The following is a 23,097-nucleotide window of genomic DNA, read 5'->3' as shown; positions in this document are numbered from 1 at the left end:
ATTAATTGGAATCTGGTAAAAAAAAAAAATTAAGGAGTGCCATTCCATCACTAGCTCTGTTTAAATGAAAATATTTAACATTTTGCACACCATTTACAGATTTAATGGTTGAACTGGCCAGACTATCTGCAGTCCAGCCTTCCTCTTTATCTTCATCCTCTTAGTCTATATCACTATTATGCAGTGTTGGTCAAGTTACTTGAAAAAAGTAATCAGTAACTAATTACTGATTACTTCCCCAAAAAAGTAATCCCATTACTTTACTGATTACTTATTTTCAAAAGTAATTAATTACTTAGTTACTTAGTTACTTCAGTTTCACGATTTACAACCTGAATAGGTGATAAAGTGATAGATCTTTCAGCCCAATTCTACTTTTTCTACATAATCCATCATACAGAATGTAATCAAATGGAAAGGTCCCTTTTTAAAACTTGTTTTCAATGAATCTTTATTTATAAAGCACTTTTCATACAAAAAATGTAGCACAAAGTGCTTCACATAGTTAAAAGCAGCCCACGCCACCCTCCAATTCACTCCCCGCACTCTCATTAACATAAATGATGTGAATACACACATATCCCCCCCCCCCCCCCCCCACACACACACGCGCACACTTAAAGAGTAAAAATTGGGCTGGGTTCACATGAGCCAAGTGAGGAAACACTATAACAGGGAGCCGTCTGCACCGGGAGCCGGTCACAGACCGCAGCCTCCAGGCTGGGCACACAGCAGGAGGGAGGCAAAGGAGCCCCCCAGCCAGGCTGAGAGGACCCCCAGAGACCCAGCAGCCACGGTCGATCACAGCCCCGGTGCAGAGAGCCCCCTCCGAGGAAACACTGGAGATATAACACAATAGGCTATATACAGAGTAAAATGATCAAATAAATAAGAAAGGGATACAATATAAATATAAATAGAGTAAGAAGATTAAAAAAATGAATAAGAATAAAATCAATAAATATTAGGTAGAGCCTAAATTAATAATAAAATAACAGGATAGAATAAATAAGCATAAAATAAATAAACGTTAGGTGAAAGCTAAATTAAAAAGGTGGGTCTTGAGCCTGTTCTTAAAAACATGTACGTTCTCTGCGGCCCTGAGCTCCTCCGGCAGGCTGTTCCACAGACGAGGACCATACCACTGAAAAGCTGCCTCTCCGTGAGTATGTGTCCTGACTTTAGGGACAATCAAAAGGCCAGTACCAGAGGACCTCAGGGTCTGCGAGGGTTCATATGGTAAAAGCAGATCTGAGAGATAAGAAGGCCCAAGACCATTAAGACATTTAAAAACCAATAAAAGAACTTTAAAATCGATCCTGAAACACACGGGGAGCCAATGCAGCGATTCTAAAACCGGTGTAATGTGGGCCCGCCCTCTGGTCTTCGTCAGCACACGAGCTGCCGAGTTTATTAGTTTTAATCTTTTAACTTTATGCATCAAGCAAAAATTTTATTATATGCACCATTCTCTGGCTGAAAGAAATTTGTTTAATATTTAAACCTATTTTCTGCACATTCCAGCACATAAAATATTTTTTTTGTGTGTGTTTACACTCAGTCTTTCAAATAGATGCAAGTAAAACACAGCAGAAAATAAATAAAATCAAAGACTCAGCGGTCCTTTTGCTCTATTTTCACCTGTAAAGCAGGAGTAGGGTAGGCGGAGGTTTACCCTGGTGCAGGTGTGCCGCGGTGGTCAGTGGAAGAATCCGCGAGTTTCTCTGTGAGTTTCCCATTACGTCGTAGCTACTCGGTGCTTGCTTGGAAGTTTAGGGGGTTATTTTCGCTGTAAAAAGAAGTTTTCTTCCCACGCACAACGGACACTAATGTTTTTGTCACTTTTTATGGAATCAAACTTAAAGTAAGGTCAGTACTTCCACGCTTTAAACGCTGCACGCTCATACTCTCTCCCGCACTCGATATATTATCCACTGTTGATCTGCAGACAGCTGTTGTCAAGAACGTCACACTCGCTTACGTCACTGTCATGAGACATTCTCGCAAAAAAAATCACGGTTTTAGTAATGCAGTAACGCAGCGTTCCTACGCGAAAGTAACGGTAATCTAATTACCGTTTTTGCAATAGTAATCCCTTACTTAACTCGTTACTTGAAAAAAGTAATCGGATTACAGTAACTACTTACTGCCCATCTCTGCTATTATGTTCTGCCAGATTGTTTCCTGAGCTTTCCATCTCTATTTTATCTGTGACTTCATTTTCAATTTGAGAGCTAACTATACTCTCTATTAATTTCTTTTTGACAGAAACTTTAAAGGAATCTTTTATCAGCGTTTGACTGGCTTCTGTATCCACGGTTCCATTTGTAGTCATTTTCCTTTCTTGAGGCTTCTGTTAACTCTGCTTTTACTACACTTGTGTTATTCTCCTGATTGTCCTGTGTATACATCACTGTTTGACTTTGAGTTTTTTCCAGGACACACTCAAACTAAATGTCCAACTTTACCACAACTAAAACACACGAAAGCTCCCAAAGTTGCATGGATATTATTACCAAATCCACAAAGATCCACTCGCACCCTAAACACTAGATTAAGGTCCTCATCCCTTTTATTAATACTCATAAGAACCTGTTGCCCGTGTGAAACAACATGCTTTCACAGCGCTGATTTGAAACTTGATGACAGCTTTCTGATCTGAGATAATTTTTCCATGCAGAGACAATTCTTTCACCAGAGATTTATTGCTGATAAACAGAGGAATGTTGCAATATGGACTTAGCTGGCATGCTTAAAGGAGAAACTGACAAAAAAAATATAATTCACCAATTTACACTTTTAAATTACATTTTGCCTTCTCCATACTGTCAACAAAGATCACCACTGCGCTATTTGTCTGAGCAGCAGATTTAATGCTGCTTTGGCCCAAAATTTCACCCAACACCAGACTACACTCCTCGATCTTAAAACCATGTTATCTCATAAGTTTAGTGAAGTCCATTTCGGCAACTTGTACGCCAACTGGCCGAAACACTGGTATTGCACACTCAAAAGAAAATCAGTAACACTCACTTAAACTCTAAGCAAACAATCAATTCTAAATATAATACCCAGTAAAACACACACACACACAAACACACACAACAGGTAGAAAAGTAAAGTTAGAAGCAAGTCCTCAATCTCTCAGTGAGACTCACCACATGCTCCACTACCACACTCCCAGCATGCAATTCAGAGAGTAAGGAAGAAAGAATAAGGATTTTTTTTTTTAATTGTGTTCAGAGCAGTCACAGCATGGGAATCCACTGTGAAAAGCATAATACTTTGTACTGTGGCGTTACCTATTGTTTTATTTCCACTTCTCAGAGTTGTTCAAAATAGTTAGGCTAGATTTCATGCATGCACCTATTTTGTGTGAGGTTTGAAAATTTACAGTGATTTCTCAATTCTTAAGGCTGCTATCCAACTTGCCCACCTGAAAGGCCTTATTTGGAAGAAGAAACCATGAAATGTGTTGATATATGTGGAACAACACCCATAACAACCACAACAGGAACACCTCCCACAACAACAACTACATTTTCACCTCCCACAACAACAACTACAATTTCACCGCCTACAACAACAACGACAGGATCGCCTCCCACAACAACCACCACGGGAACACGTCCCACAACAACAACCACTGGAACAACGCCCACAACAACCACAACAGGAACACCTCCCACAACAACAACTACATTTTCACCTCCCACAACAACAACCACAGGAACACCTCCCACAACAACAACCACAGAAACAACCACTACAACACCTTGCAATGACTACGAGTGTACATGGTCATCCTGGAGTAATAAGAATTATCCCACTAGTACTCCAGATGGTGGAGATTATGAATCCATCGCTAACATTACTGATCTGGACCTGAGTGTGTGCAAAAAACCGCTGAAGATACAATGCAGAGCTAAAGATTTCCCAGATATGTCGCTGGAAGACTTAGGTCAAACTTTAGTATGTGACCAACAAGATGGACTTATCTGTCATAACAAAGACCAAGGTTTTCCTCCAAAATGTAATGACTATGAAATACGAGCTTTATGTTGCCGTTATACTTGTGAGCCTACCACAACAACCACTGTATCCACAACAACAACTACAGGCTCGCCTCCCACAACAACAACCACAGGAACACCGCCCACAACAACAACTACATTTTCACCTCCAACAACAACAACTACATTTTCACCTCCCACAACAACAATGACAGGAACACCTCCCACAACAACCACAACTGGAACACCGCCCACAACAACCACAACAGGAACATCTCCCACAACAACAACTACATTTTCACCTCCCACAACAACAACCACAGAAACAACCACTACAACACCTTGCAATGACTACGAGTGTACATGGTCATCCTGGAGTAATAAGAATTATCCCACTAGTACTCCAGATGGTGGAGATTATGAATCCATCGCTAACATTACTGATCTGGACCTGAGTGTGTGCACAAAACCACTGAAGATACAATGCAGAGCTAAAGATTTCCCAGATATGTCGCTAGAAGACTTAGGTCAAACTTTAGTATGTGACCAACAAGATGGACTTATCTGTCATAACAAAGACCAAGGTTTTCCTCCAAAATGTAATGACTATGAAATACGAGCTTTATGTTGCCATTATACTTGTGAGCCTACCACAACAACCACTGTATCCACAACAACAACTACAGGCTCACCTCCCACAACAACAACCACAGGAACACCGCCCACAACAACAACTACATTTTCACCTCCAACAACAACAACTACATTTTCACCTCCCACAACAACAACGACAAGAACACCTCCCACAACAACCACAACTGGAACACCGCCCACAACAACAAGTACAATTTCACCGCCCACAACAACAACCACTGGAACACCTCCCACAACAACAACAACCGCAGGAACACCTCCCACAACAACCACCACATTTTCACCTCCCACAACAACAACTACAATTTCACCGCCCACAACAACCACAACAGGAACAACTCCCACAACAGCAACCACTGGAACACCGCCCACAACAACAACAACCACAGGAACACCTCACACAACAACCACCACATTTTCACCTCCCACAACAACAACCACAGGATCGCCTCCCACAACAACAACAACAGGGACACCTCCCACAACAACCACCACAAGAACACCTCCCACAACAACAACCACTGGAACAACGCCCACAACAACCACAACAGGAACACCTCCCACCACAACAACTACATTTTCACCTCCCACAACAACAACCACAGGAACACCTCCCACAACAACAACCACAGAAACAACCACTACAACACCTTGCAATGACTACGAGTGTACATGGTCACCCTGGAGTAATAAGAATTATCCCAGTAGTACTCCAGATGGTGGAGATTATGAATCCATCGCTAACATTACTGATCTGGACCTGAGTGTGTGCAAAAAACCGCTGAAGATACAATGCAGAGCTAAAGATTTCCCAGATATGTCGCTCGAAGACTTAGGTCAAACTTTAGTATGTGACCAACAAGATGGACTTATCTGTCATAACAAAGACCAAGGTTTTCCTCCAAAATGTAATGACTATGAAATACGAGCTTTATGTTGCCGTTATACTTGTGAGCCAACCACAACAACCACTGTATCCACAACAACAACTACAGGCTCGCCTCCCACAACAACAACCACAGGAACACCGCCCACAACAACAACTACATTTTCACCTCCAACAACAACAACTACATTTTCACCTCCCACAACAACAACGACAGGAACACCTCTCACAACAACCACAACTGGAACACCGCCCACAACAACCACAACAGGAACACCTTCCACAACAACAAGTACAATTTCACCGCCCACAACAACAACCACTGGAACACCGCCCAAAACAACAACAACCACAGGAACACCTCCCACAACAACAACCACAGGAACACTTCCCACAACAACCACCACATTTTCACCTCCCACAAAAACAACTACAATTTCACCGCCCACAACAACAACCACTGGAACACCGCCGACAACAACAACTACATTTTCATCTCCCACAACAACAACTACAATTTCACCGCCCACAACAACAACCACTGGAACACCGCCCACAACAACAACAACTGGAACACCGCCAACAACAACCACATTTTCACCTCCCACAACAACAACCACTGGAACACCACCCACAACAACAACAACCACAGGAACACCTCCCACAACAACCACCACTGGAACAACGCCCACAACAACCACAACAGGAACACCTCCCACAACAACAACTACATTTTCACCTCCCACAACAACAACCACAGGAACACCTCCCACAACAACAACCACAGAAACAACCACTACAACACCTTGCAATGACTACGAGTGTACATGGTCATCCTGGAGTAATAAGAATTATCCCAGTAGTACTCCAGATGGTGGAGATTATGAATCCATCGCTAACATTACTGATCTGGACCTGAGTGTGTGCAAAAAACCGCTGAAGATACAATGCAGAGCTAAAGATTTCCCAGATATGTCGCTGGAAGACTTAGGTCAAACTTTAGTATGTGACCAACAAGATGGACTTATCTGTCATAACAAAGACCAAGGTTTTCCTCCAAAATGTAATGACTATGAAATACGAGCTTTATGTTGCCGTTATACTTGTGAGCCTACCACAACAACCACTGTATCCACAACAACAACTACAGGCTCGCCTCCCACAACAACAACCACAGGAACACCTCCCACAACAACCACAACTGGAACACCGCCCACAACAACCACAACTGGAACACCGCCAACAACAACCACAACAGGAACACCTCCCACAACAACAACCACTGGAACACCACCCACAACAACAACAACCACAGGAACACCTCCCACAACAACCACCACATTTTCACCTCCCACAACAACAACCACAGGATCACTTCCCACAACAACAACAACAACAGGGACACCTCCCACAACAACCACAACTGGAACACCGTCAACAACAACCACAACGGGAACACCTCCCACAACAACCACCACATTTTCACCTCCCACAACAACAACCACAGGATCGCCTCCCACAACAACAACAACAGGGACGCCTCCCACAACAACCACCACAAGAACACCTCCCACAACAACAACCACTGGAACAACGCCCACAACAACCACAACAGAAACACCTCCCACAACAACAACTACATTTTCACCTCCCACAACAACAACCACAGGAACACCTCCCACAACAACAACCACAGAAACAACCACTACAACACCTTGCAATGACTACGAGTGTACATGGTCATCCTGGAGTAATAAGAATTATCCCACTAGTACTCCAGATGGTGGAGATTATGAATCCATCGCTAACATTACTGATCTGGACCTGAGTGTGTGCAAAAAACCGCTGAAGATACAATGCAGAGCTAAAGATTTCCCAGATATGTCGCTGGAAGACTTAGGTCAAACTTTAGTATGTGACCAACAAGATGGACTTATCTGTCATAACAAAGACCAAGGTTTTCCTCCAAAATGTAATGACTATGAAATACGAGCTTTATGTTGCCGTTATACTTGTGAGCCTACCACAACAACCACTGTATCTACAACAACAACTACAGGCTCGCCTCCCACAACAACAACCACAGGAACACCGCCCACAACAACAACTACATTTTCACCTCCCACAACAACAACAACGACAGGAACACCTCCCACAACAACCACAACTGGAACACCGCCCACAACAACCACAACAGGAACACATCCCACAACAACAAGTACAATTTCACCGCCCACAACAACAACCACTGGAACACCGCCCACAACAACAACAACCACAGGAACACCTCCCACAACAACCACCACATTTTCACCTCCCACAACAACAAGTACAATTTCACCGCCCACAACAACAACCACAGGAACACCTCCCACAACAACCACCACATTTTCACCTCCCACAACAACAACTACAATTTCATCGCCCACAACAACAACCACTGGAACACCACCCACAACAACAACTACATTTACACCGCCCACAACAACAACAACGACAGTAACACCTCCCACAACAACCACAACTGGAACACCGCCAACAACAACCACAACAGGAACACCTCCCACAACAACAACCACAGGAACACCTCCCACAACAACCACCACATTTTCACCTCCCACAACAACAACCACAGGATCGCCTCCCACAACAACAACAACAGGGACACCTCCCACAACAACCACCACAAGAACACGTCCCACAACAACAACCACTGGAACAACGCCCACAACAACCACAACAGGAACACCTCCCACAACAACAACTACATTTTCACCTCCCACAACAACAACCACAGGAACACCTCCCACAACAACAACCACAGAAACAACCACTACAACACCTTGCAATGACTACGAGTGTACATGGTCATCCTGGAGTAATAAGAATTATCCCACTAGTACTCCAGATGGTGGAGATTATGAATCCATCGCTAACATTACTGATCTGGACCTGAGTGTGTGCAAAAAACCGCTGAAGATACAATGCAGAGCTAAAGATTTCCCAGATATGTCGCTGGAAGACTTAGGTCAAACTTTAGTATGTGACCAACAAGATGGACTTATCTGTCATAACAAAGACCAAGGTTTTCCTCCAAAATGTAATGACTATGAAATACGAGCTTTATGTTGCCGTTATACTTGTGAGCCTACCACAACAACCACTGTATCTACAACAACAACTACAGGCTCGCCTCCCACAACAACAACCACAGGAACACCTCCCACAACAACCACAACTGGAACACCGCCCACAACAACCACAACTGGAACACCGCCAACAACAACCACAACAGGAACACCTCCCACAACAACAACCACTGGAACACCACCCACAACAACAACAACCACAGGAACACCTCCCACAACAACCACCACATTTTCACCTTCCACAACAACAACCACAGGATCACTTCCCACAACAACAACAACAACAGGGACACCTCCCACAACAACCACAACTGGAACACCGTCAACAACAACCACAACGGGAACACCTCCCACAACAACCACCACATTTTCACCTCCCACAACAACAACCACAGGATCGCCTCCCACAACAACAACAACAGGGACGCCTCCCACAACAACCACCACAAGAACACCTCCCACAACAACAACCACTGGAACAACGCCCACAACAACCACAACAGAAACACCTCCCACAACAACAACTACATTTTCACCTCCCACAACAACAACCACAGGAACACCTCCCACAACAACAACCACAGAAACAACCACTACAACACCTTGCAATGACTACGAGTGTACATGGTCATCCTGGAGTAATAAGAATTATCCCACTAGTACTCCAGATGGTGGAGATTATGAATCCATCGCTAACATTACTGATCTGGACCTGAGTGTGTGCAAAAAACCGCTGAAGATACAATGCAGAGCTAAAGATTTCCCAGATATGTCGCTGGAAGACTTAGGTCAAACTTTAGTATGTGACCAACAAGATGGACTTATCTGTCATAACAAAGACCAAGGTTTTCCTCCAAAATGTAATGACTATGAAATACGAGCTTTATGTTGCCGTTATACTTGTGAGCCTACCACAACAACCACTGTATCTACAACAACAACTACAGGCTCGCCTCCCACAACAACAACCACAGGAACACCGCCCACAACAACAACTACATTTTCACCTCCCACAACAACAACAACGACAGGAACACCTCCCACAACAACCACAACTGGAACACCGCCCACAACAACCACAACAGGAACACATCCCACAACAACAAGTACAATTTCACCGCCCACAACAACAACCACTGGAACACCGCCCACAACAACAACAACCACAGGAACACCTCCCACAACAACCACCACATTTTCACCTCCCACAACAACAAGTACAATTTCACCGCCCACAACAACAACCACAGGAACACCTCCCACAACAACCACCACATTTTCACCTCCCACAACAACAACTACAATTTCATCGCCCACAACAACAACCACTGGAACACCACCCACAACAACAACTACATTTACACCGCCCACAACAACAACAACGACAGTAACACCTCCCACAACAACCACAACTGGAACACCGCCAACAACAACCATAACAGGAACACCTCCCACAACAACAACCACAGGAACACCTCCCACAACAACCACCACATTTTCACCTCCCACAACAACAACCACAGGATCGCCTCCCACAACAACAACAACAGGGACACCTCCCACAACAACCACCACAAGAACACGTCCCACAACAACAACCACTGGAACAACGCCCACAACAACCACAACAGGAACACCTCCCACAACAACAACTACATTTTCACCTCCCACAACAACAACCACAGGAACACCTCCCACAACAACAACCACAGAAACAACCACTACAACACCTTGCAATGACTACGAGTGTACATGGTCATCCTGGAGTAATAAGAATTATCCCACTAGTACTCCAGATGGTGGAGATTATGAATCCATCGCTAACATTACTGATCTGGACCTGAGTGTGTGCAAAAAACCGCTGAAGATACAATGCAGAGCTAAAGATTTCCCAGATATGTCGCTGGAAGACTTAGGTCAAACTTTAGTATGTGACCAACAAGATGGACTTATCTGTCATAACAAAGACCAAGGTTTTCCTCCAAAATGTAATGACTATGAAATACGAGCTTTATGTTGCCATTATACTTGTGAGCCTACCACAACAACCACTGTATCTACAACAACAACTACAGGCTCGCCTCCCACAACAACAACCACAGGAACACCTCCCACAACAACCACAACTGGAACACCGCCCACAACAACCACAACTGGAACACCGCCAACAACAACCACAACAGGAACACCTCCCACAACAACAACCACTGGAACACCACCCACAACAACAACAACCACAGGAACACCTCCCACAACAACCACCACATTTTCACCTTCCACAACAACAACCACAGGATCACTTCCCACAACAACAACAACAACAGGGACACCTCCCACAACAACCACAACTGGAACACCGTCAACAACAACCACAACGGGAACACCTCCCACAACAACAACCACAGGAACACCTCCCACAACAACCACCACATTTTCACCTCCCACAACAACAACCACAGGATCGCCTCCCACAACAACAACAACAGGGACGCCTCCCACAACAACCACCACAAGAACACCTCCCACAACAACAACCACTGGAACAACGCCCACAACAACCACAACAGAAACACCTCCCACAACAACAACTACATTTTCACCTCCCACAACAACAACCACAGGAACACCTCCCACAACAACAACCACAGGAACAACCACTACAACACCTTGCAATGACTACGAGTGTACATGGTCATCCTGGAGTAATAAGAATTATCCCACTAGTACTCCAGATGGTGGAGATTATGAATCCATCGCTAACATTACTGATCTGGACCTGAGTGTGTGCAAAAAACCGCTGAAGATACAATGCAGAGCTAAAGATTTCCCAGATATGTCGCTGGAAGACTTAGGTCAAACTTTAGTATGTGACCAACAAGATGGACTTATCTGTCATAACAAAGACCAAGGTTTTCCTCCAAAATGTAATGACTATGAAATACGAGCTTTATGTTGCCGTTATACTTGTGAGCCTACCACAACAACCACTGTATCTACAACAACAACTACAGGCTCGCCTCCCACAACAACAACCACAGGAACACCGCCCACAACAACAACTACATTTTCACCTCCAACAACAACAACTACATTTTCACCTCCCACAACAACAACGACAAGAACACCTCCCACAACAACCACAACTGGAACACCGCCCACAACAACGACAACAGGAACACCTCCCACAACAACAACTACATTTTCACCTCCCACAACAACAACTACAATTTCACCGCCCACAACAACAACCACCACAGGAACACCACCCACAACCACACCCACCACAGGAACACCGCCCACAACAACAACTACATTTTCACCTCCCACAACAACAACCACAGAAACAACAACAACAACTGGAACACCGCCAACAACAACCACATTTTCACCTCCCACAACAACAACCACTGGAACACCGCCCACAACAACAACAACCACAGGAACACCGCCCACAACAACAACAACAGGTTCACCTCCCACAACAACAACCACAGGAACACCTCCCACAACAACCACAACAGCAACACCTCCCAAAACAACAACTACATTTTCACCTCCCACAACAACAACTACAATTTCACCGCCCACAACAACAACCACCGGAACACCTCCCACAACAACCACCACATTTTCACCTCCCACAACAACAACCACTGGAACACCACCCACAACAACAACCACAACAGTAACACCTCCCACAACAACAACCACAGTATCACCTCCCACAACAACAACTACAGGAACACCGCCCACAACAACCACAACAGGAACACCTCCCACAACAACAACTACATTTTCACCTCCCACAACAACAACAACTACAATTTCACCGCCAACAACAACAACGACAGGAACACCTCCCACAACAACAACCACTGGAACACCTCCCACAACAACCACAACTGGAACACCGCCCACAACAACAACTACATTTTCACCTCCGACAACAACAACTACATTTTCACCTCCCACAACAACCACAACAGGTTCTCCTCCCACAACAACAACCACAGGAACACCTCCCACAGCAACCACAACAGCAACACCTCCCACAACAACAACTACATTTTCACCTCCCACAACAACAACTACAATTTCACCGCCCACAACAACAACCACTGGAACACCACCCACAACAACAACCACCGGAACACCTCCCACAACAACAACTACATTTTCACCTCCCACAACAACCACAACAGGTTCACCTCCCACAACAACAACCACAGGAACACCTCCCACAACAACAACCACAGAACAATTCTCCACAACAACCCCTAAAATAATTACAAATTCAGTGGTGGTAACAACAACAACAACAACAACACCAAAAACAAATCCTCAATGTCTGTGTAAATACCAGGATCATTCATTTTATGCTGGTAAGTTTTGTGCTTCTTTCCTCGTTGTTGTCCATGCAATAATTATTTAGTTATTAAACTTTAGTTTCTTATTTTGCCTTTTTTTCATAAAGTGTTTAAAAAGATAGTTTTTTTTATCCACGTCCATTGAGGAATAATTAACTTTTTTTGCAGAAACTTGAAGTGGCCACAGGAAAATCTAATAATCAACTCTGTTGCCAGTGTGGCCAACTCACAATGTTAACAACTGTACATTTTATAATCCATTATTAGTTATTTAGCTCTAACTCAGTTCTTATTGTCACATAGGTAATGTCATGTACAATTGGACTGATGGAAAAGGCTGGTGTTACACTGCATATTGCAATTCATCATGTGGTACTGAAATCCGTTCCCAGACATGTAACCAAGACTGCTTCTTTCTCAATCCACCTAGAAAGGTATTTGAATTAAAATATGTTGGTGAAGAAAAAAATCCACTGCTGTCTTTACTAAGTTATTTAGGCTGAAATATGAAACAAGGTCAAATTTATAATTTTATGCAATGTAACAGCTTTGCTAGCAATTCCACTGTGGTTGCATTTCTCTGTGTTACTGAAAGTTCTTACTGAAAGTTTACAGCAAATTAATTTTGTAAACAGTCTCTGCAACATTTGTGGACATACAGATAAGTGTTAAATTTAATACATCCAACGTGATTTATAGTGTGTATCAGTGTGTATGCCTCTTTTAGGCTAAAATATAATGTAACTCATGTGTAATTCATTGCTAAAAGCACTGTTTTTCTCTCATCAGAATGGTGAAACCTGGCATTCAAACAACTGCACCACAGAAACATGTCAAAATGGTCAACACATTACAACACATGTGCAATGTAATGTAAAAGATATTGTTTGTGAGAATAGGCAAACACCAGTTAAAGTTTATGATGAAAATGGCTGTTGTTTCCACTATGAATGCAAATGTAAGTTTCAGTAAAACCCTTTTAAAATTCCACATATCAAAGCTGCTAAACATGTAAATAAATTAAAAAATTATTTTTTGTTTTGATGCAATCTCAATCTAATATTTGCAGGTGTTTGTGGTGGCTGGGGAGATCCTCATTATGTGACATTTGATGGACAATACTACAGCTTCCAAAAAAATTGCACTTATGTCCTGGTTAAAGAGATCACACCTCGACACAATTTTAAAGTTGATATTGAAAATGAAAACTGTAATCCCACTGGAACTGTGACCTGTCCTAAATCCCTTATTGTGTATTACAAAAACTATACAGTTATTCTCACACAGGAGAGACAGGAGAGAGGAGCAAAGACTGTGAACAAGGTGGGTATCACTTAGACAAAGTGTCGTAAAAGTACTGACATTATAATATATTCAAATATTATGCAGCACCATTGAGATATTTCACTAATAGTAATTAATGCTAAAATTCCTTAGGTATCTGTCAACGGTGGTCTTGTCACTACTATGTTTACAAATAATGACATGACCATCACAAATCAAGGAATTGAGATGCGGTTAACAATCCCAGAAATTGAAGCAGTTGTGATGTTCAAAGGTCTTTTATTCAGCGTAGATGTACCAATGACTCTTTTCTATGGCAACACAGAGGGACAGTGTGGTAAGCTAATAGTTGAATGTCTTAAAGTATTGATTGTGAAAGTTAAATGAGCATAATATGGTAGTAAATAATGCTAGAAATAAGTCTATGTTCTAATTAAAAACCTATATTTACAAGTCAAATTTTCCTTCACGATCTGTGATTGATATAACATTCTCTTCTGCATTAACAGTTGCAGTTTTATTGAACTTGTGACGGTGCTGTTTGTAGCCCATATGATTAAAACATGGGCTACTGTATCGCTTAGTAAAGAATGCCAGGCTCATATACAGGCTGATAGTCAGTTTGTCCCTGTGTTTGGCTGTAATCTGTATAATGTTAACATTTCTTTTCACAAGGTACCTGTGACAATAACACAAAAAATGACTGCAGACTGAAAAATGGTCAGATTTCTCCATCATGCTCTGACATGGCATATGATTGGCGTGTATCTGTCAACAATACGCCATACTGCAATGGGCCTCCACCTCTACCTCCACCTCCAACTCCACCTCCAAAATGCGACAACAGCTCACCTTGTGAAATCCTAAACAGCAAGTACGAATTTAAAAAATAAACACATGTTAGTTCCATCAGTGAGACCACTGGAGTAATCTTCTTTATTTGACATTGTGTTTTAAGGGTATTCAAGGAATGCCGCAAAGTAATAAATGTAAAACCATTTTATGAAGCCTGTAAATTTGATGTTTGCCACACAACTGTTAAAATGGGATGCAGCAGTATTGAGGCATACAACTTGATGTGTGCTGAGGCATCTATCTGTGTAGACTGGAGGAAAGCTACTAAAGGAGTGTGTGGTAAGACAGAGCTTTTTTTCTTAGTTTTTTTTTTTTATCATAATGTTTTAGATGTTTTCTACCCATTTTCATCTTAAATACATATTTGTTTCTTGTAGAATATAAATGCCCAGACAATAAAGTCTACAAGCCTTGTGGGCCAACTGTTGTTCAAACTTGCAATGCAAGGTAATCACTACATTATCATAACTGCACCCAAGTAACACTAAACACAAAGTACAGTTACAGGTGTGATAAGAGCACTCAAAGAGTGCAATTCCCCACAGCGAGTGAGGCCTATACTAAAACTTTGATGTTTTACATCTTTTTTATATTAAAATGTCCTCAAATGCTCAGCTAACCTAGGTACTCATGTCTCCAAAAGCCTAGTTTGTTGTTGGAAAATTTGAAGATTATCCATAACAAATGTGGAGAATATAAAGTTTTTACTGATTTTCACATTTGATGTCACATTGACTGGATTTTTTTACCCAAATTAAATCTGTTATTGGTATCTACCGTCACACAAAATGTAAACGTATCTTAAAAACTGAATGCTGGACAGCTAACAAACAGACAGACAGAGAAACAAACAGAACAGATTACATCATCCCCTGGGGAGGATAAATACAATCAGTCTTGAACTAACTGAAAGTTGAATGCAAAGTGGTATGAGATGAAAAACATGCATCAGTTTTAGTGACATTTCAGGTCATTATTTGTAGTAACAGATTTCAGCCTGAACCAAAGGGGACTAAGTGATGCTACTCCTACTCCAGTACAAAAGTACTACACTGACATATAATTATAAATTCTTGTTCTATTTCTGAAGTAATGATACCTCTTAACTGACTTCTTATTTAGATACAATGAACAGTTCTCTCAGCAATGTAATGCAGAAGGTCCCCAAAACAAGAACTGCAATTCTTTTGGAGAGGGGTGCTTCTGCCCAGCGGGAATGACTTTGTTCAGTTCAACCTCTGATGTCTGCGTCTCCTCTTGTAAGCATATTTTCTGTTGCATATTAAAGAAAAATCTAATGTGAATCTTTGTAAGTATACATGTGAGCTGCTTGTTTTTATGATTTAAGGTTGCGCTGGACCCGATGGCAAACCTAAAGAGGTAAATACTATGATATTCTACATATACATTTTCAATTATTCACAGTGTATTTGTTGATGTTGTGTAAATAATTCTTTTTCATCACCCATATAGCTTGGTGAAACCTGGAAGATTGGTTGTCAGGAATGTGTTTGCGATAAGAACACTTTTAGTGTGGTTTGTAAAAATGTAAAATGCGCTACTCAAAATCCAGCAAAGTGCACCGAAGGTGAGGTGCTGGTGAACAAAACAGTGGACTGCTGTGTGACACCGACATGTGGTAAGTTGTTTTGGATATCACGTATCCTCTTCTGCATGAATCAAAGCAAATATGAACAGTTCTTCAAAATAAAAAATTAAAATAATATTTTAGGGCACAGTTTAACATCATTTAACAACAGCAATAATCAGCTCCTTAGATTAACTGGGTTTAGAAAAGGATTTTTTTTTTGGGGGGGGGGCAGCTGCTCACTCACTGAGCTAAACTGCCCTTTAAATATGATATTTTTAGCTCATCTAGTTGAAGGACCTTCATCTGTCTGTCTGTCCATCCACAAATCACAATGCTCCTCCTAAAGAGGAATTGAAACTTGCACACAATGATCAATTTGGTCTATAAGACTAATTTTGCTCAAGGTTAAGGTTGGGGGTTTTTTTTAGGAAAAAACCTGTGAGTTGCAACTGATTTTGAGCCAGATGAGCTACTGCTAAATATCATTGATGTTCTGGATCTATTTCCATTTTTTTTAAATATATGTTTTCCAGAAACACCTGCTGTAAAATACTCTAATTCATTCTGGATTTTACTGGTTTGTTTTGTTTTATATCCACTAATGCTGGAACTATTTCCACCAACAGAATGTAACACGAACACGTGTCCATTGCAACCACATTGTGACGTGGGATTTGAATTGAAGGTTAACACCCCAAAGGATAAATGCTGCCCTGTTTACAGCTGTGGTTAGTGCAACTTATAGGTGTTGTTTATTCAGTGTGTGAAAAGTCTTAAACTTTAATCTAATTATTTTTGTGAACACTGTCTTATTTAGTGCCCAAAGATGTTTGTGTCTTTAATAATACCGAGTACAAGGTAAGGAAAAATTATAGTGAATATTTATATTTATTTATATGTATTTTGGAGGGTTTCTTTAAAGGCAATATTTATATTATGTGTTACTATTAAAACTGTTAAAACATTACTTTTTATTTTCACACACAGCCTGGTGATAATTTCCACAAAAGCCTATGTGAGCAATGCCTCTGCACTGAAACCAAGAATTCCAAAATGGAGCTGAACAGCTACAAGTGTAATGAAAAACAGTGTTTAAAAAATTGTGACAAGGTACTTTTTGATGAAAATTTTTGTATTTTCATTCATTCTGAATGTGAACCACTAAAATTATATGTAAATAAGGTTTTTAAATGACCTCACATTTTACATCCAGGCTCATTTACTCACATACTTTATTTTTTGAAATCTAAGATGAGTGTGTTTTTAAAACAGGTGAAGATTTATGTAATTTATGTAGTGTATTATTATTGATATGTTTGAAGACCTGATCTAAATATTGGAAAGTGCTGCCCTAAATGCTGTTGCTGATTTGTGAAATCAATCTTTAAAAGGGTTTTCATTTGTTCACTTTACAGCTAGCTATTCACATAGTTATGTTGATGTGATATGCTCTGACTTTACATGTCTATCTATAAAATATTTGTTAAATATCTGATAAATATAGTTTTTACCAATTCAGCAAACCTTCTACTCAACCTTCTTAAGTAGCAATGAGAATATTTCTGGAAAATAATATTTCTCTAATATTTTACTATTTGAGTATCACAGATCTAATAGCTACCACAATCTGCTAAATACCACTTGCAGGATGATTATTAAGTATTTTGTAACTGCTGCCTACTAATCATGCTATATGTAGATTTAACTGGGTGAAGTTTCAAACAATATTAAATGTTGTATTTTTTAAAAAAAAAAATAGGGCTATGAATATACGGATGTGCCTGGGTCATGTTGTGGAAAATGTATAAGGACAAGCTGTGTTGTGAATGTCTCAGGCGTTTCTTCTCCAGTAATTATTAAGGTTGGTACAACATAATTGAAACACTTAATGAGTTGTGATATGAAAAAAAATATCTTCTTAATAACTGACTACTGTTCTTCACAGCCTTCTCAGACTTGGTGGTCAAAGGATCAGTGTACCAAGTATGACTGCGTGAAAGTGAACAATGAATTTGTAGTTGTAGTACAAAACACAACATGTCCTCCATTTGATCCCAACAACTGCATTCCAGTGAGTACAATCCTTTAAAAGCAGAGGTTTTGTTTCTTACAGCCAAATATTGACACTCAAAAAAGAACATTTGAAAGATTAGTTAGTTTCCTTCTTTCTTCCTTCCTTTCTTTGATTTTGTTTTATAATTATAAAATACAATTCCTAAAATTGTAAGTTTGATTTAAATGTATTTAAAATGTACAGAAGCCAAAAACAGTCAATGTAAACTACATCCAAATAAAAATATGCATCATTAAATTAAAATAACTGCAAAGCCAAATTTTTTAATTAAACAGAATCAACCTGCTATTGGGTCTTCCAACAGTTTTTTATACAAGTAAGTTGTGTAAGTTGCTAATGTTTACAGTACAAACTCCCTGTTTTTCAGGGAACTGAGCAAACAGATGCAAGTGGTTGCTGCAAAATTTGTAAGTATTAAAAAAAATCACATTACACAGTATTACTTTATATTTTTGAAAATGTAATTTCATATTAATATATGCCTTCATAAATCATTTATAACTGTTAAATCTCAAATATTTTCTTCTGTTACCCCAAGAAAGAAAGCCAATGCTTATAAATTTCCTGTCAGGCAAACCACAAACAAATCATTTCAGCAGCATGTTTTCATTCACAAAGGCTTCTAGACTTAAGAGCTTTTTTAGGTGACGATCAAATTATTAAACATGAACAACAAACAGAACATGATAATTACCAATCCGGTCATTCAAGTGATTTTCTGTCATTCACAGGTCTGCCTCCTTCCCCCTGTAAAATCCACACCAACACCACCTATCTGTACATAAATGACTGCAAATCAGTTGAGAAAGTGGAACTCACATCATGTGAGGGATCCTGTGGAGCATCCTCCTCAATGTGAGATTCATGAAAATATGCAGAAACAAACTATTTACTCATTCATGCTAAACTGCATGTGCTGTTTTTTTATGATAATTTCTTATTAAACAGTTGTTTGTTTTTGAAACTATCTTTATTTACAGGTATTCGGCAAAGGCCAATAGCATGATGCATTCATGCACCTGCTGTCAAGAAATGAAGACCAGCGAGAAGGAAGTGCAGATAAAGTGCGCCAATAACACCACAAAAATGTACAAGTACATTTCAGTTGACCAGTGTGGCTGCAAAGCTGCTGAATGCAAAGAGCATGATTGTAAAGATTGTGAAAAGAAAGATGGAAAACACATATATATGTAAATTATTTCTTCCTAAAACCTATCTAAACAATATAAACTTAATATCAGAAGACTAAAAACAAAACTCGATGCTAAACCTCTTAGACAGCAGAGATGTTTTAGTCTGAAACTTGCATCTTCTTAAGTTGTCTCTTTCTAACTTACAGTCCCTCTCCAAACATTTGCATGTACTCTTTTGGAGGTGGGAGAAAATGATATATTTCTGTGGTGGGTGTGTCCTTTCATCTCTCCAGAAGTCATTCCCTTACAAACTTTATAATGTGCCGTTTCAGCTTCCACATAAATTTAGAAATTCAGATTTAACTGAAATCGCAGTAATTCAGTCATGGTTCTTTGAATTGGGAAAAGAGTTCCATATAAGAATGGGAAAACCAATAACTTGAATTTTAAATTATAGTTGAACATTATTTCTAACAACACAATTATGTAACATTCAATTTTATTATTAGCAAAAGAGTTAAAAGAATGTCTAAAATATCTTTGTCAAATATCTAATATTTTCAACTACTTTCTATTTCAATAAAATTCAGCTTTGATCATGATCATGTGTTCTTGTTTTGGTTTTATATCCATTTTCTGTGTGGTCATTCCTCATTTGTAGCAATAATTGCATGGTATTTGAAAATATACCATCATTAATATTACATGTATTGAATTTGGATTATTTGATGTGATGCTACTTGAAACAGCTATTGGGTGCAAAACCTTTCAACTCTAAAATATCTTTCTGCAATTGTCATTTGTAATAAACCCAAACGTATAAGCCAATTTGTTGGCAAGGAGTCAAATGCACTTGCAGCACAGATTTTGAGTAGCTAGAATAAAAACCTCATCCAGAATTCACATTAGATTCAGATTAACTCTGACAGAGGGTAGACAGGGTGGCGTGGGTGGAGACAAGTGTTAAGGCTTGATTGGTGACAGAAGGATTGCAGCACGATTGAAAGGGAAGGGTTTCAAAGCTGTAGTGAGACTTGCTATGATGTATGGTTTGGAGATGGTGGCACTATAAAACAAAGAAAAATTGGAATTGCTATATATGCAACTGGGTATAGGTAATACATATGAAAATGTGATGTTAATAACCTATAAAGCAATAAGGAGGGTAAAGCTATTAGTGAAGCAGCTGAGATTATTTGGCCAAAGCAAACTTTGTTTAAAAATTTGAAACAGCCAGGAAAGTAAGAGCATGGAATCTATTTTTATAATATTATGAGCATTAAGAAAATTAGAAAGAGGTATTAAAAGGTTGTTTTTATTCGGGGTTTTTTTTCTAAAATACTAACACTTTTAGACTCTATATAACACAAATGTCATGGCAGCAACTCACTGTATGTAGATGTATGACCAAGATGACCTGCTGAATGTCATTACTCAACAGAATTCCAGAATGAGGAAGAAAGTTGATTTAAGTCACTTTGAACATGGCATGGATGGCAACCAGACTGGTCTCAGTATTTCAGAAACTGGTGATCTACTGGGATTTTCCCGCCATCTTTACAGTTTACAGAGGATGGTGCCACAGTGAGTGGTAATAGTGAGAAGGACTCATCCAGGCTCATCCAGGCTGGAAAAACTGATCAGGAAGGCTGGCTCTGTGGTCGGCATGAATCTGGACACTATGGTGACAGTGGCAGAGAAAAGGACACTAAAAAACTGCTGGACATTATGGACAATGCTGGGCATCCTCTGCACACGGCCATAAACAACCAGAGGAGTCTGTTCAGTGACAGGTTGCTTCTCCCAAAGACAAGAACCAACAGACTTAAAAACTCCTTTGTCCCACACGCCATCAAACTGTTTAACTCCTCTCTGGAGGGGAAAGGGAGGGGAAGCAGGAGGACAAAGGAGGGGGGAACAACTAAGCTGTAGTGCCTTTTCACTGTCCAATACTTTTTGTTAATAACCAACGGCGCAATAGACTTCAATACTTGAAATGTGCAATTCCCTTGTATTCTTATTCCTATTTATTCTATTTATCCCTTTTGTATACTCTTTATTTATATATGTCTCTGTATTTATATATGTGTATATATGGTATTCTGCTCACATTCTGTAACTTCTGTTGGTGCTGTGCTATTTGGAAACCGAATTTCCCAGAGGAACCCACACGAGGGATTAATAAAGTTCTATCTTATCTTAAATCTTATCTTAAATCTTATCTTATCTTATCTTATCTTTTATCTTATTGTCTTGTAAAGTCAGAAAAGACTAGCCAGACTACTTCCAACTGATAGGAATGCACCATTAACTCAAATAACCGCACACTGCAACCAAGGTATTCAGAAGAGGATCTCTGAATGCACAAGATATCAAACTTTGAACGCAATGAGCTACAGCAGGACCACAATGAGTACCACTCAGAAACTCAGCTACAATTCATGCAGACTGACTAAAACTAGACAACAGAGGAATGGAAAAACATTGCCTGGTTTGATGAGCCTTGATTTCTGCTGGAACACTCAGATGTTAGGGTCAGAAACAGAAACTGACAGTTCAGGCTGCAGGTGCTATGATGGTGCGTATATTTTCTTGTTAAACTCTGGGCCTGTACCTAATGAGCATCATTTAATTGCCACAGTCTCCCCGAGTATTGCTGTTGACCACGTTCATCTCTTTATAACCACAGTGTACCCATCTTCAAAAAATATTGTTTCCAGCAAGATACGTGTGCCACAAATCTCAAAACATCTCAAACTGGTTTCGTGAACATGACAATTAGTTCACTGTATTCAATGGCCTCACCAGATCTCAGGTCAATAGAGCACCTTTCGGAAGTGGATGAACAAATCTGCAGCAAGTGTGCGATGCTGTCAGATCAATATTGACTAAAATCTCAAATGAATGTTTTAATCGTGTTTAATATCCTCCTTAACAGCATCGTAATTACTGGTAACATATCTGTTAATTTGGTTAAAATGCACGTTAAATAGAAATCGTACCTTTCACTTCTGGCTTTGGTGGAACGATGGTCTTCTTCGCCTCATCCCACCGGAACCTTTATAGTGTAACACACCGCTCGGCAGTCATG

General features: G+C 40.3%; 1 protein-coding gene across 1 annotated transcript in view; it reads left to right on the top strand.

The window, feature by feature from the left end:
• Positions 1 to 19,732, top strand: part of LOC146627999 (mucin-5AC-like) — a 30,594-nt gene extending 10,862 nt beyond the window's left edge. The window contains exons 21-31 of the mRNA XM_085359411.1: positions 3,416 to 3,484; positions 7,961 to 9,649; positions 9,788 to 12,904; positions 13,373 to 13,503; positions 13,859 to 14,027; positions 14,139 to 14,392; positions 14,507 to 14,690; positions 15,029 to 15,227; positions 15,312 to 15,487; positions 16,782 to 16,847; positions 19,605 to 19,732. Of these exons, the coding sequence (XP_085215537.1) occupies positions 3,416 to 3,484; positions 7,961 to 9,649; positions 9,788 to 12,904; positions 13,373 to 13,503; positions 13,859 to 14,027; positions 14,139 to 14,392; positions 14,507 to 14,690; positions 15,029 to 15,227; positions 15,312 to 15,487; positions 16,782 to 16,847; positions 19,605 to 19,732 (6,182 nt within the window). The remainder of the gene's footprint in view (positions 1 to 3,415; positions 3,485 to 7,960; positions 9,650 to 9,787; positions 12,905 to 13,372; positions 13,504 to 13,858; positions 14,028 to 14,138; positions 14,393 to 14,506; positions 14,691 to 15,028; positions 15,228 to 15,311; positions 15,488 to 16,781; positions 16,848 to 19,604) is intronic.
• The last annotated feature ends 3,365 nt before the right edge of the window (positions 19,733 to 23,097 follow it).

Source organism: Diplotaxodon limnothrissa, linkage group LG7, assembly GCF_057381915.1.
Source record: "Diplotaxodon limnothrissa isolate DT_005_m linkage group LG7, D_limnothrissa_male_GT1.1, whole genome shotgun sequence".
Classification (NCBI taxonomy): Eukaryota; Metazoa; Chordata; class Actinopteri; order Cichliformes; family Cichlidae; genus Diplotaxodon; species Diplotaxodon limnothrissa.
This window is presented reverse-complemented; position numbering and strand designations above follow the sequence as displayed.